The sequence below is a fragment of the Ceratosolen solmsi genome, unplaced genomic scaffold (genome assembly GCF_000503995.2).
Source record: "Ceratosolen solmsi marchali unplaced genomic scaffold, CerSol_1.0 scaffold27, whole genome shotgun sequence".
Lineage (NCBI taxonomy): Eukaryota > Metazoa > Arthropoda > Insecta > Hymenoptera > Agaonidae > Ceratosolen > Ceratosolen solmsi.
In genome coordinates this window covers 3,973,609-3,988,548 of record NW_011948426.1, presented here as the reverse complement: position 1 = coordinate 3,988,548, position 14,940 = coordinate 3,973,609, and the positions used below count along the sequence as shown (strand labels likewise).

Below are 14,940 nucleotides of genomic sequence, written 5' to 3'. Positions count from 1 at the left end.
AGCTTACACGAAATAAATAAATATTCTGTATAAATAGAATTTTCGTAGCTTTGCTATAAATATTGACTAACTTAGAGACTTAATAAAGTCGGGATTTTAAGTTTTTAAAATATATGATTTAAATAGATGCTGCGATATTTATGAGTGCAAAAAATATTAATTTAACAAAATTATTCTTGTCTGTATAAACAAATTATTTTATTTGTATTTTAATTGTTAATTCCTTTATTATATTTTACTTAAAAACTGTAAATAGTTTCTTTTAAAAACAATCGTTTCTGTACACCCAGAAATCCAGAAAAATTGTTGTTGATCCTTATATACATTATCAAATAAAATATCTTTATAAGAAACTATATGTTTACCATTAAATTTTCTATTTAATATCTAAAAATGTACAAAATAAAAAATATTTATTGAATAAATAAATAAAAATATTATTGTTAAAGGGAATTAATAACTAACAACCTTGAGTAAATTAATTTTATCACTAATTCATTTGAATTATTAATTATTAATTAAATATACATAATATGTATTTAGAAATTCTATTCTGAAAAGGTTGAGTAAATTTTTGAGAAAAATCAAAATTCTCGAGTCATAATTACGTTGATTTTAAATATTATAACAAGAATATATAACATATGAAGTTGATGAACATTTTTATAATACAAATTCATATTATTTTAATAAAAATTCTACAATCTACTATTAGAAAAGTGTTAAAAAATATATAAACGTTACTATTGATAATCAGCTGATATGTATATTTTTTTTAAATATTCGCCAAATTTAAGTCTTCAAAATTTAAATAAGCTTCTATATTATAGTATATTTTACACAAATATTAGCTTATATATCTATCTCCGTATGTATATTTTTATGTATATAGAAGCAATTAAATCAAAGAACTTGCAAGTGAATCAAATATATTTACTGTTGGTAATGCAGAGTTATATTATATCGACAATGGATCATCTTTTGTGTATAAGTAAAAAATAAATTAATAAGAAATTTTAAAAAACTTAAAACATATTAAGTATATTTCATAAAAAACGAACATTAATTTATCGTGTAAACTAATTGTATATGATGAATTTAAAAATAATATATTATGAGGTAATGTATTAATAGTTACTTATTCTCAGATGAATTTGCTAAAGAAAATTAACATATAAATATTATTTCATATTCTTACATTTTTATTAATACCAAAACATGAATGCATTAAGCTATAGTGAGATCCAACTTAAATTTAAATCTTGAATCTAAATATATATATGTAAATATATTCTTAGAATAAGTAATTTTTATAGTTAATGTCTTCTTTAAAAATCACAGGGCAATGCATAAATTATAATATGAAATATCTTATATCGTAAAATATAATCTTAAATCCGTTGTAATATAATGTTTAATATGGATAAATTTATGAATTCTATTAAATAGATTATTTAAGTTAAAGGCTTATTAAGTTATCAATTATGAATAATAGTTTAGTCGTTATTTTAATAAGTGAAATAAAAAATATCATGTTCCTTTGAAACTTACGAATTTTCTTCACGTATCAATTAACTTTTTAATGCTTTTCCTTTATATCGAAGGTTCCATTTAATCTGTTATAAAAACATGATATATTACATTATTTTTTGTATTTTTTTAATTAAATGCTCTTTGAATTTTTATTTTTGTTTCTAAAATCTAATATTAATTTGATATTATAATGTCAATAACGTCTCAGTTCACTTTAATGTTTGTTATGTAATGACCTTATTGGAATTGATATTTATCAAAAAAATTTCATTTAATAATACCATTAAATATTAAATATAAATACTAATATTATAATCATTTCGTCTTTAGGTTACCTTCATTTTATTTCGCTTACTCCTTATATTTGTAGATCGTAAAAACAATTAATGAATTCAATCAAGTATTATTATGTATCTGGTACATTTAGATGTTTCTTCTCTAAATGAATTCTAAATACATATATAAATCTAGGGGATAGTAACGCTTTCTCCAGGACGTATTCTATAACACCTAAAGTCTGTTCGAAAATATATTGAAATCAATGCGTTAAAATCGAAAAAATTTTTTTACTCACGATAAATATTCGTTGTCGTTGTAAATGTTTTTATAAAATTATGCTCTAGTAGCTGCCAACGTTAGATAAGATTAGGAGAAAAAGCTTAAAAAATGTTTTCTAAAATTTCCAATAGCTGTATAAAAATAGTGAAAGTCTTTGTTTTATCATAGTTCGTTATATACAAGACATAATAAATTACCACTTATTAATATTAAAATCAATACTGACTTTAACGTGCCGCAAGATTTAATATTTTAAATTAATTAGTATTGAAATATGAATATCAATTGATTTAAATTCTCAATTTTGTAGCAGAGAAATAAAAATGATTGAAATTAATTTATGTGTCGAGAATACGTGTTTGTTTTTTTTATCTTTAAAATAATCGAAGATAGTTGAACTCGTCACATTCCATACCGTAATAAATTATTTACTTTCATCCTGAAAGTATTATGTAAGCTCGTAATAAAAATGTATCAAATACTACTTCATATGCAAATTACTTATCTAATTTTTCTGTTTGTTTTACATAAATGTAAAAATTAAACTTTTTTTACTTTAATATTTTAATAAATAAATGTATCATTATATAAATATAATTATATGCATATATTGTAAATGCATAATTAAACAAAATAACATTTAGGTTAAAAATTAAAATCTAATGAGATTTACTTTTGTAATGTAATCTCAATACGAATTATTGTATGCGCAATGTTTTTTTCGTCCTGATTATTTGCATTTATCATCGGAAAATTAACAATTTCCTATTCGTAAAATTCATTAATTTTACAAATTAATATACAATAATATTTTATATTTAACATGATGATAAATGATATTTTACGAGCATAAAGTATGATAGTAAATGATTGAGAATTGCATTGGTGTAATAAACATATTATAGACTATTGTAGACAAAGGTTAAGTAGGAAGGAGGTCATCGCGATTATTGAATTGTAAGGCTCAGCTTACTTAAATCTAAGGGTAAGATATTATAAGTGATAATTGAAGCAAGATGTTTGAGTCGATAATTTAAGTAAGATGTGGCTGATTACAAGTAATAAGCACGTAAAGAGATTTAAACGGCTAAGTCGAAGAAACTATCCTCGTTTAAGCTCTTTACGATATTGAAAAACAACTTAATAAGTTTGTCGTGAATTTGCCAACTTGTGAATTTAACTATCCCAATATGCATATTAGTCAGGCATCAAATGGGCAAATTTAAAAGCGTTCGTAAAGTAATTTAATTGCCGATAAGTCGCTGGATTCATTGACCTCGGTTTAACGATAGCGTAAAATCGCATCTCGCTAATATAATTTTCCGTTACGACAGAAGCTGTAGAAGCCTGTCTCGAAGGCAGGCCAGGCTTCTTGCGTTTTCTCCCTTTTACCGAACTGGGCGAGAGCGGACTCCTCTCTCATAATCCCGTACTTCTACTAACGAGCATGCGCTCGATGATGTCGCAAGCGAATCCGAACTCAGGCGCGCGAACGAGGAGCGCTAGCGCCGCTTGATAACGAAAATGCCGAGCGACTAGGCGGAAAATAAGTCTCGACCTCGATTATCCGTCAACTTAATGCGAGCCGCGTAATTGTAATTCGTGCCCGGGAGTAGGACGTCCCTTCTCCGCACTATTGGACGCTTATATTTCAATCGGTGGTGATCGGTTGGCGTTGAAACTCACCGTCGCTCCATCGCGTCAGTTGGTAATGCACCGCTATAACAATTTGCCCATATAATAATAATCCCCGGCCAACTGACAATTATAAACAAAGTGTAGCTTTCGGCTTTAATAATTACGCGGACCTTGCGCAATGTGGCATAAAACGCACTCCTACACCGCGAAATCGCGAGAGTGTGCAAACCACCGCTAAGGGATCCAAGAAAGAACTCGCGCGCGGGATAATTATGGGCGCGAAAATTGCAATTGTTTAGGCGGAGCTGTGAAGTGAGGCGGGTGCGGGCCGACGGGGGGCTTTGGGGCTGGAGGAGGATCAGGGCCGGTAAAATTGAAGGTACCCTTGTGGGACGTATTATGCATGCGGATGATGCGACAGGACTTGTATGTAAGTCTTGCGGTTGCCCGGGAATATAACGGAGCCCACAATATTGCAGCAGATTTAAGCGAAATTTTTCTCTAACTCGCCTAGTCAACGTCCTCTCCCTCATCCAACTATTTACAGTCGCATAGCAGCATACGTAGTTTTCACAATCTCGAAGATTCGTCTGAACAAAAAATGAAAAAAAAAAAAGAAATAAAAAATATTGTCGAAAGTGAACTTGGGCACTCATTATCGCTGCTGAGACAATGGTAAAGAAAAGAAAAAAACTTTTCAACGAAAGTATTATATGAGATCGTGTTAATTATAATTCTTCGCTCAATGAGTTTTCTTACGCTATTTTGTATTAGAATTTAGCGAGAGAGAGAGAGAGAGAGAGAGAAAAGTATAAAGAGTACGACTCGCAAGTGGGAATGCTTTGAAATTAAATTCTCACCTCGTCAGATAATAAACGTTTACATTTTGCGGTCTTGGTACCGAAAAGTATGAATTTCAGACACGAAGGTATTAGACAGATTTTTCACCTTAAAATACCATTTTCCAAAAGCGCATAGAGATTTTTATTGTTCATATTAAAAAATATTTCCAATTTGTGGAAAGCAGTTTTAATGTAAAGTCCTATTAAGTAAATTGCTCGTGACATTTTGATTGAATTTTATTCTACCCACAAATACTAAATTTTTCATTTATATAAATATTTTAATGCGTGGAAGTTTCGCCAATGAAGAAACAGTTATGTCTGTCTGATGCAATACTCAAAAATATGATAGATCTTTATAATAATAATAATTATAAATATTCTCATTGCAATTGAAAAATTTCCTTGATAATCATCTTGTAACTATTAACCCGTTATAAAAAGATTTTGAATTATTATTATCATTATTATTATTATTATTGTTGCTACTATAATCATAATCATAATCATAATCATCATCATCATCATCATCATCATCATCATCATCATCATCATCATCATCATCATCATCATCATCATCATTATTATTATTATTATTACTATTACTATTATAGAATCTTTAAATAGATGCTATAAATATATTGAATGCAATTTATCTAAGAGTGAAGAGGTGTCCGTTAATATTGTAATTTTTCTTCTTCTTCCCTTATTTTTAATTTTTTTTTTATTCTTCCCTATTTTTTTTTTTTTTTTTTTTTTCTAGAAAATTGCACAAAAGAAACCTATAGCATTAAATTAACTTTATTCTTACCAACATATCCACGTTTTAACTTAACAAACGAAATAGAAATTGCGACGTTTCTATTTTTAAATTAGCATTAATTTCAAACAGGAAAACAAGCGTGACAAAGGAGCGAGGGAGATGGAATACTTTGTAAAATTAATACCGTCATGACTCCTTGAAATTAAATGATTATAGTTTTCATTTTGCATCATGTATCCCAACGTCGGCTATTAAAAATGAAAGTCAAAATCTAAAAAGTTTCGAAAACCTCCTGATACGTGACAGTGAACAATCGCTTGTTCGTACGTTCTACGCCGATAAGAGGAGGACGCAATAGTAGCCAGGCAAAGTGTAGAAGCCATTGTTTCCGGCGAATATAAGCGAAGGATAAAAGGAGAGGAAGACCCTTTTCATGTGCCACATCAAGTAGCAGATAATACGACAGTTTAATTGTATGCCGTGTAAAGTAAGAACATCATGGCCAATAGATCGAAGCATAAATTTCGTCTCTCGTCTGCGCGATATTCACTCGACCGTATCCTCTCTCCCCCTCGCCCCCCCCCTCATAGAATCGTCCAGCCCCGCCCCCGCCCATTAGGCACAACCACTATATGCTTTGTCCGAGGTATTCATTGATGTTCGAAGTTATATTGACATTATCATAGGCCCATTCGACAGGCTTAACACAATTCTTGAGAAGAATATCTCCGCAGTATGTTATTCGTGTAATTCCCAGGAGAGTTGTCCATCTCTCTCATTCGTTTCGTTCATTCATTCGGTCGATTCTTGATGATATCGTTACATTTTCTTTTCTTTTCTTAGCATTTACGTAACAACCGTGAGTGCTCAGCTCATTGCAATTATCACATTGTCAGGCAACGTGTCGGCGGTAGCCAAATTGCACCGGAAGAAAATCTCGGTGACGCCCAGCTCCCGTCATTTTTCTTTTCTCTCCCGCGCGGTTCCTATTTTTATCCAGACTTTATCATATATTTATGCATTGCCATTAACGAGCCTCGCTGTATTTTTTTCCCCTTTTTTTTTCGGTACGCGCTCGTTCACGCATTCATTAAAAGATCGTATAATTTCCTTTCGCAATGCATCCAAGTACGTTCGTCGTCATCCGAACATTTCTCATGAAAAATGAATTCACGAAACTCAAACAATAGACAAAATGAGAGACGATCGTACTCTTTTTCTTACCTACGAGACAATACGCTTGTACAAATGTAGTCGTTATCTTTAACCGTAAAATCGACAGCGAATTCCGTTTTGGTCCTTTGACTTTCATTATTACACACTTGTGCGCATATTCCATTAAACGTATCATCAATATTAGCTATTAAAAATAAGATGACAAATCATTAGATGTATAATGTTCGATATTTCCATAAGGGTCATTATGTGTAATATCGTTAATCAAGTCATAAACTCAATTAGCAGAAATTTCAATATAACGGCTATCGTTAATATTCACAAAATAATAATAATTTATGTGATTATTATTTTATTATAAAGTACTTTTATTACACATTACGTCCTTGTGACTTTATTCTTCAATAACAAATAAAAAGATAAAATAATAAAAACATCCGCAACATGTACATATCGTCCATTTATTCGGATTACGAATAGTAATTCAACCGTTTCTTTAAGCAACGATATTAATAAATGAGTGAAAACGCTTGGAGTATGCATAATCCATATATTTATGTTGAGGTGTGAATTGTGAAGAAAGAAAAATAATCGAAAGACACGAGGTAATGTGTAAATTCAAAACATGAAAATTTATTTTACATTGGTCTATTTAGATAGTATCACTTTCCTAAAGATAATACAACACTTATTATGATAAATGTTATTTTTGTTTTAGTTTTTCGTGTTTATTTTGAACAGTTCGAGGTACCAATCCTCCCATAAAAAAATATACGTAACTCGAAATGAAATTCATCGAAAAGGCCTATTCGATATCTATATCGGCCATCCGAAAGTCGCTGCAAAGCTCAAACATCTCAAACATTTTCTGAATTATAACATACTTTCATTTTAACAAAATCTCGAATTATATTACTGAATGTGAACAAGGATTTTGGCAAACAAAAAAATCATTCATCACCCGGTAATATTTTTTTCAACATTATAAACAATATTTTATCGATAATAAATTTTATTCTGCAATTACATTGTCTATTTCGTTACGATTGCCTTATAACGATGGCTTGTCTCTTACTTAACGAATTAAGAGAATAGGAATTTATTGATAATAGAGAAAGTTAACGTTTGACACTTTATATATTCATATTAATTATCTTATCGATTCAAGTGGAACTTAAAATCACTCATATTTAATTTAAACATTTATCAATCGATAAGCATGCGATTAACACAAAGTAGAAATTATTAATTCATTATTAATAAATAAAGCGTTCAAATAGTTACTTATCTGACGTGAAAATATTCATTAAAAAGCTTTATATATATATATATATTGTATTATCCAAAAATTAAAAAAACATTGTAATATTAATAATTTTTATATAAATATTCAAAGCGTAGATGGGTCATCCTAGAAACCATGCAGTTTAATATTCTCCCAATGGGCGTTTCGATTATCTTCAACTAGAGTAACAGAAAATTGAATGGTGCAATGAACTTCTTCCTTACGCCTACTTATTAAATGGTTTGAAAATTAAAATGTTAAGAATTCTTCTTTCTACATCTTAATAATGAAAATTGCCGTTCTTACATAAATCAAAGATATTAGGCTCTTTAAAATGTACAAAATTCGTAAAATTACAGTAAGTTTATTAAACAGAAATCGAAGAGAAAAAAAATTGTATCTCGACATCTTTCCGCATAAAATATCTTTCAGTTTACATTAAAATCATCAAAAAGAAAGTTTAGGCATTACATCACTGAAACGCGTTTTCGGATGCCAGAAATTAAAATATGCTTTTTTTCCATATAGGTATGGCCTGAATGTAGATGTAGATGTAGACGTAGACGTACAATAATTTATGTAATTTTATGAGAAAACATTTGACTTTTTAATTGATTAGGCTGATTTGAGACTGGCCAGTCCAATTATTTGTTTAGAATGTAGTGTGTATTATTTTGATATTAATTATTTTAATATTAAAATTCCGAGAACATTTAAAATCTTTGGATATATATATATATACATATATTGTTCAAAATAGCTATTTAATTTAGAAAAAATATTATCAATTTGAATAAATAGGTTATAAAATATTATAAAGTTTATGTGTTGTAAAAAAAAAAAAAAATGTTAGAATAATACAATAATCAAATAAATAGGGATTATAATGAACAATGTATTGCCGCTGCTTATAACAACATATTAAAAGAAATTTTGCACGTAATAATGAATTATTGCAAATTTTCTTAACTTTTCTCTAATACAACATTATTTGAATATAAAAATATTCGTTTTTATAATTAGATGTAAACATTTTTTGTTTATGGCAATAGCTGATAGCTTTAAATACTTGTCAATGATTCATGTTAAACATGCGAAAAATACAAAAAAATAAGAATTTATTACTTTCAATGTTTGTTTACCAAAATTATTGAAACTGAAAACTGACGATAAGGTTTATAGTATAATTTTTATAGTGGTAATTGAACAATAATTCAATAAATAATGCAACACAATAGTAAATAAACTATGATCTTTAGTTTTATATAGAATTAAAGATTCGTAGGTCGTCATTGAAATGATAATTAAAATTATTTGCAAATTGAAATATCTGTAAGAATAATATTTTACGTTCGAGTTTGATATTTGAAAAATTGTTATGTCAGTAAACGGATAACGATCTATTATGAAACATCATTAGATTAAACTATTGTTCCATCTTGGGTTTTTCTACTTATAAGCATCAATAGTTGTAATTCTACTCTTGTAATTAATATAACATTATTAATCAATGTTATGGAAAATACTTTTTTTTTTCCTATTCAAACTGCTATTATGATTAATTTGAAAATTGGATGACTATGTTTAAGAAACCGTAGATTCATTTCATTCAAATTCCCAACGATCGTAAGCAATTGGCTTTTCATACTGTTTGTAACCCACCGGCAATCAATAATATTTGTTCAACTATAAGTGGTAAGGACAAGTGATAAGGCGCATAGCGCGGCTACGGCAATGCCAATAAGCCATCTCCAAACGCAAACTCGGACACCGCGAGGCACGACAATTTTGATGGCCCGGAGGTTTTGGGACGCGTCCCCGCGTGGGTGTTACCCCGGCCTAAGCCCCGGCCCCGGGCAGTGCGAGTGGCTCGCTGAGTTACGTTCACCGTCCGCTCGCTCTCCCACCTCCCGGCCTCGGCTCTTCCCGCCTGGGAAGTAAAACTCCCTGGCGTTTTCCGATCTCCCGCAGTCTCGATCTCTCCCTGGCAGCGCCGAAACTCGGCAAAAACGCGCGCACTGCTCATCGGTGTAGCCCTTCCCCTCCCTCTGCCGTTGCCGCAGCAGCAGCAACAGCCATCGCAGGCGCCGCCGCCGCCGCCGCCGCCGTTAGTACCTCTTAACCCCCCCCCCTCACCCCCCTTGAGAGTTCATAGCCGGGACGTGTGTCGCGTTCGACAATCTTCCGGTCCTCGAAACCATCCTCGTTCGGTCCTTCGCGGGATTATAAGAGCCGTATAATCACCAGCATGTGGCGGAAACTACGCTACCCCGGGGCGATCTTCCTCCTGTTGGTGCTGCAGCTGGGCAAGTCAGTCGACTCCAAGGCCGTGGCTGCGATATCGCCCTCCGATATCCCGCACATCCAGCCGGTAAGTAAAGTTTTTGTTTGTTTTCTTTGTGTTGGACTGGGCTTTAAGCGGCGACGACCAGTGTCGCGCTTTCATTCGAAAAATGCGCTCATTCCTCTCGACGTTTAACATTGATGAGCTTAAAATCGGTGAAGACTTTCACAAGCTCCGCTGGTTCCTTTAATGCCGCAATTGCTCGGGCTATGCAGGCATTAAATCCCACTGTTCCGAGCACTCGTCATTGACAGCAAAATGAAGATGCTGCAAAAAATCCCAATCGCCGCTCGTTGGAAACGCAATTTTCTCACGGCTCCTCGCGTCATAAAGCAAAATGCCATATCATTATCCTGCACTGCCTGCTGGAAAATTTGATACATTTGAGTTATTAGAGAAATTTGTGCGTACGTGCGTACATTCTTTACTTTTTTTGCTATTAGACTCCCCCCCCCCCTCACCTTCATCGCACCCTCCTTCCGTCCCACCCTCATATTGCCATCGTAAACTTGCAACTGCAACAATTCTGCTCTACACTCGTCTTTTTTAGTTACGTTACCAGTAGCCACACGATGTCCTGGCTAATTGTTATACTTTTTTTTTTTTCTCGTAATACGTTAATAGGTGTAAGCGAGTCAATGATTCATCGATTGTAAGAATTTCCGATGCAATTTCTGATAATCTCCTTGCTTTGTTGAACATACAGCCATTATATTCTAGCGTGATCAAATTCTTGTAGCTATAATTTATTCCCGTTATTTATGTAAACATAAATAGTTCATTGAGCAACAAGTTTGTCGCATCGAGGAGAAGAGACATTGATGTAATTTCCGACAATTGAATTATTTTTTATAAATTATGTATTTATTCAAATATGACATTATACGTTTTATTTGTATAATTAAATGTCTTAGTTCTATAATCGGCGAGTCAAATTATTTTCATCGTTTTTCTCTCTCTCCCTTAATGTCATTGACACGAAAAATACAAATTTCACCGCGAGACATTACGCTGATTACCAAAACCGCAAAGATTTGCATAAATTAATAAATTCCGGTATTAATAGAACGAGCACGTAAGTTACAGAAACACGAGCAAATATGTGAATGCTCAGAGTGAAATGGAATTTTGAAGGGAGCGAATCAACAAGTTTTATCATGGTTTTTCATAATAATACAATATAAGCGGGTCGTATAATCGCGATTGGGCGGCAGTCGTGCGATATGCGATATAAATGTTGAGTTTATTATTAGATGAAAATAATGCTCACTGGTTTGCACAATTATATAATTCAAACGACAACATTTTATCGTTAGCGATCGCCAATGAGAGTGAAGAGGGTTTGCGAAAACTAACGTCTAAGTAAATAAGCTATTTGCACGTTCATGAAACGTTAATTTTGAAGCATGACGAGGAATGAATGCCTGAACACATCGACCACAACGTTAGAATAGCCATGGCTAATCTTAAAAGATGAGAGGACCTACCTCTCCATAGACTATACCATACACCACCACTATATGCTAATCTATGGCAACGATAAAATTGTGGCCTTTAAGGTATGAAAGCAGAAAGTGCTCTTGTATGGGATTTTAAGTGTTATGCTAATGCCTAGGAATACAAAAGTCGCATTTCTCATGCGTACAAAGCTTAAACTAGCATTTTATTTTATATTCTAGGTGTAAGCTGTCCTGTTACATTACTAATATCGATAAATTTCATGTATAATCAAGCTGAAGACTTTTTATTGAAATAACTTTCACTGAAAAATTCTCTTCTTAAGCATTTAATAGGGTACGTCATAAGCATACCAAACCTTACTTTTAACGCAATTACTACTTTGAAATATATGAATTATATTCTCGTGCTCGTCTTTACACTACTTATTCCTCTAATCAATGTAAATAATTAACGAAATATTCATAACGCCCATTGTAAAATCAAAATTTTAAATATTTCTTCGCTTTTGATATCAAATTTCTTTACAATATACTTACTTATATAACGATTAAGTTATTGATTCGACGAATAAAAAAGTCATAGTTACAATTTTTTATGCTACTACTAGCTAAGGTACCCTCTATACATAGATTATATCTGATCGCGTATGACTCATTGTAATATATTAAACAAACGTATATATGTGTAAATATTTAAAAAAAAAATTGATTTCTGTTTCGTTTGTTTTTATTTTTCATTTTTATTTTCTCGTTCTTGTTGTTTAAAAGAGTTTCGTGAATAATATTTCTAGCGATATAGAATTATAATTGGAATCAACGGAAATGTATGTCATAACGCTGCGACATCTGAAATTGCTCCTAATGTGTTATTGTATGTGCTAATAGTAGCAGTAGTAGTAACAGTAGTAATAGGGATAGTAGCAGTAGCAGTAGTAGTAGTGGTAGTAGTAGTAGTAGTAGTAGTAGTGATAGTGGTAGTAGTAGTACAAGTAGCAATAGTAGAGTGGTAATAGTGGTAGTAGTAGTGGTAGTAGTAGTAGTAGTAGTAGTAGTAGTAGTAGTGGTAGTGGTAGTACAAGTAGCAATAGTAGAGTGGTAGTAGTGGTAGTAGAAGTAGTAGTAGTAGTATGGGCCAAGTGATCACACAACTAGAAAGCAAACTAGCTCATTTTGTTATTTAATGTATCGAGATTGAAAAGTGCAAATCCTCGGCATAATAAATTAAGCGAAACCACTTTCGGCGAAAGTTCGCGTAAAATTAATTAAGACCAACTTTGGCGGCTGGAGCTACGCTTGAAAAAACAAAGAGCCCATATTTCGTGGTAACGTAGCCGGCATATTCGGATAGGGCAAAGGGCGCGCGCGCGTCTATCGAACCGTTAAATCGTGGGCCCACCACCGCCTCATAATCGCTCGTGCAAATTGTGCAAACGTGCGGGCCCACGTGAACGCGGCTCGGCCTCGACGTTCCCGCGTGACGTAATCCATCCCGGCCCAATGGTCTTTACTGGATCTCTAACTGGGTATCGCGGCTATCGGGTGCATCGATCGTCGTGCGATTATCACTGGCGAGGATGGCAATCGATACTCGTTCCCTCATTCGTATGAGATGAGCGACGTTGAGAGACGGAGAAGCGAGATTGTAAGAGGCCTCTTGTCTTATTGGGAAGTCTTAGAAGCGACGTAACGCTGCTCTCGTTTGGCTCGAATAGAGTTGGAACTTTGGCTTGTGTGTTGTGCGTCGCATTCCAATAAGCCTGTCGCCGTATCTCCATGTAAATTGTAAATTTTGAAGTTTCAGAGCAACCATCGTCGTTTCATCGTATTCGTTGCATTTATTGGTTAACAATGCCAATACCAGAGCGTCTTTAAGTGCCTATAAATTTAATTGGGCTTTCAATTTCAATATAAAATCATCTAATACCAATCCCAATGATGCCAATACGTGGGCAAATACATTGCTCGTAGACTATTAAAATTCAACGTAATACTATATGATTATTTTTATTTACATGTCGCTTGCGTTACGTCGAGAAAAATCATGCCAACTACACTAATAGGCAAATGTTATCGAATGCAACTTTTAATGAAAGTAATATAATGGATAATATTATGCAACTTTGAGAATTTCAATGTAATTTAATGTAATACGTGCGCGAATTTGAAGAATCGGTAATAGAAGGGCATCGAATTTCGAGTCTACCGTGACAGAATTGAATATGCATCTTATTGCGTACATTTGGATGGCGAAATTAATTTATGATTTCTAAAAATTTCATTTTACGATTAAAAGAATCGTAACGCATTCGTATTAGAGGCAAATGTAAGTGCATTAACTATAGGAGCCGCTGTATCTATACGATCAACGGTTAAAGTTGCCGCTGAAATAATACAGCAGCCAGGTGATTTAAAGAGTTTGGATCATCGTAAAATTGCGCGATACTTGCCAAGCTTTATGATGTATGAGTTAGCGTGAATGAAGATATTCGGGTGCGATCTCCCAAGCGCGGCATTACGCAAAAGGGGGAAAAGCCTCGTGGAAAAGAGCGGACTTGGCGAATACTTGGCGATTCGAGCATCCAGCATCGATCGAATGCATTTGGTCCGAAGTCTGTCGCTTTTAAGTTTAAAGTCAATTATGGTGGCATTGTCAAAGCCATTAGCGGGAAAAGTGTCGAAGGGCGTCGATAAAATCTTCGGGGAGCATCCGACGGTCGCATTTGGAGCCAGACACGACGTGTGCACTAAGGTCGCGCGTTTACATATGTGGGCGCGTTGGAGGCTAGGGGCCGACAGCCTACGAGCACGTCACGATCGGTCCGCCAAGGTCCTGTGAAAACGTTGGCCGTTCCCAGGACACTTGCGCGCGCGGGTCCAGTTGGCGCGATCCGCGCTGCCGTGGTTGCACATCAATTTTACGTAAGAGGCGGGGGAAAGCGCGGGCGGGGGGATGGGAAAGGGAGACTGGAGGCGAATGCACCGCTTGGTAAGATTTTTCCGCCACCGACTTTATTTGGAATTACACGGCTATGTGTGCATTCCTAGGTATTCGCTTGGGTTTGTTTGCCTCGGTCGTTAATGCCGTAGTAATCACCGATACGGATGTCGATGTCCGTAAAGAAAATGTAATGCTGTAAATTGATGCGTCTAATTGTTAGGCTGGCGATGCTAAATTGTGCTTCGCGGTCTAGAATTTCAAAATTCGGATCGTGCGGAAATGAAACTTTGGTTGCATCTTATTTTTTTTTCTAATACTATACCGAGAGACGACCGTGTAAAAAAAATCTTATTCCTCGTAACGGACATTTCTCTCTCTCTCTCTCTCTCTCTCTCCTCTCTCT

General features: G+C 33.7%; 1 protein-coding gene across 1 annotated transcript in view; it reads left to right on the top strand.

Moving 5' to 3' along the window:
• Positions 1–10,043: 10,043 nt before the first annotated feature.
• LOC105363340 (polyhomeotic-proximal chromatin protein) overlaps positions 10,044–14,940 on the top strand; it is a 35,885-nt gene continuing 30,988 nt past the window's right edge. Inside the window, exon 1 of the mRNA XM_011501008.1 lies at positions 10,044–10,166. Within this exon, the coding sequence (XP_011499310.1) occupies positions 10,044–10,166 (123 nt within the window). The remainder of the gene's footprint in view (positions 10,167–14,940) is intronic.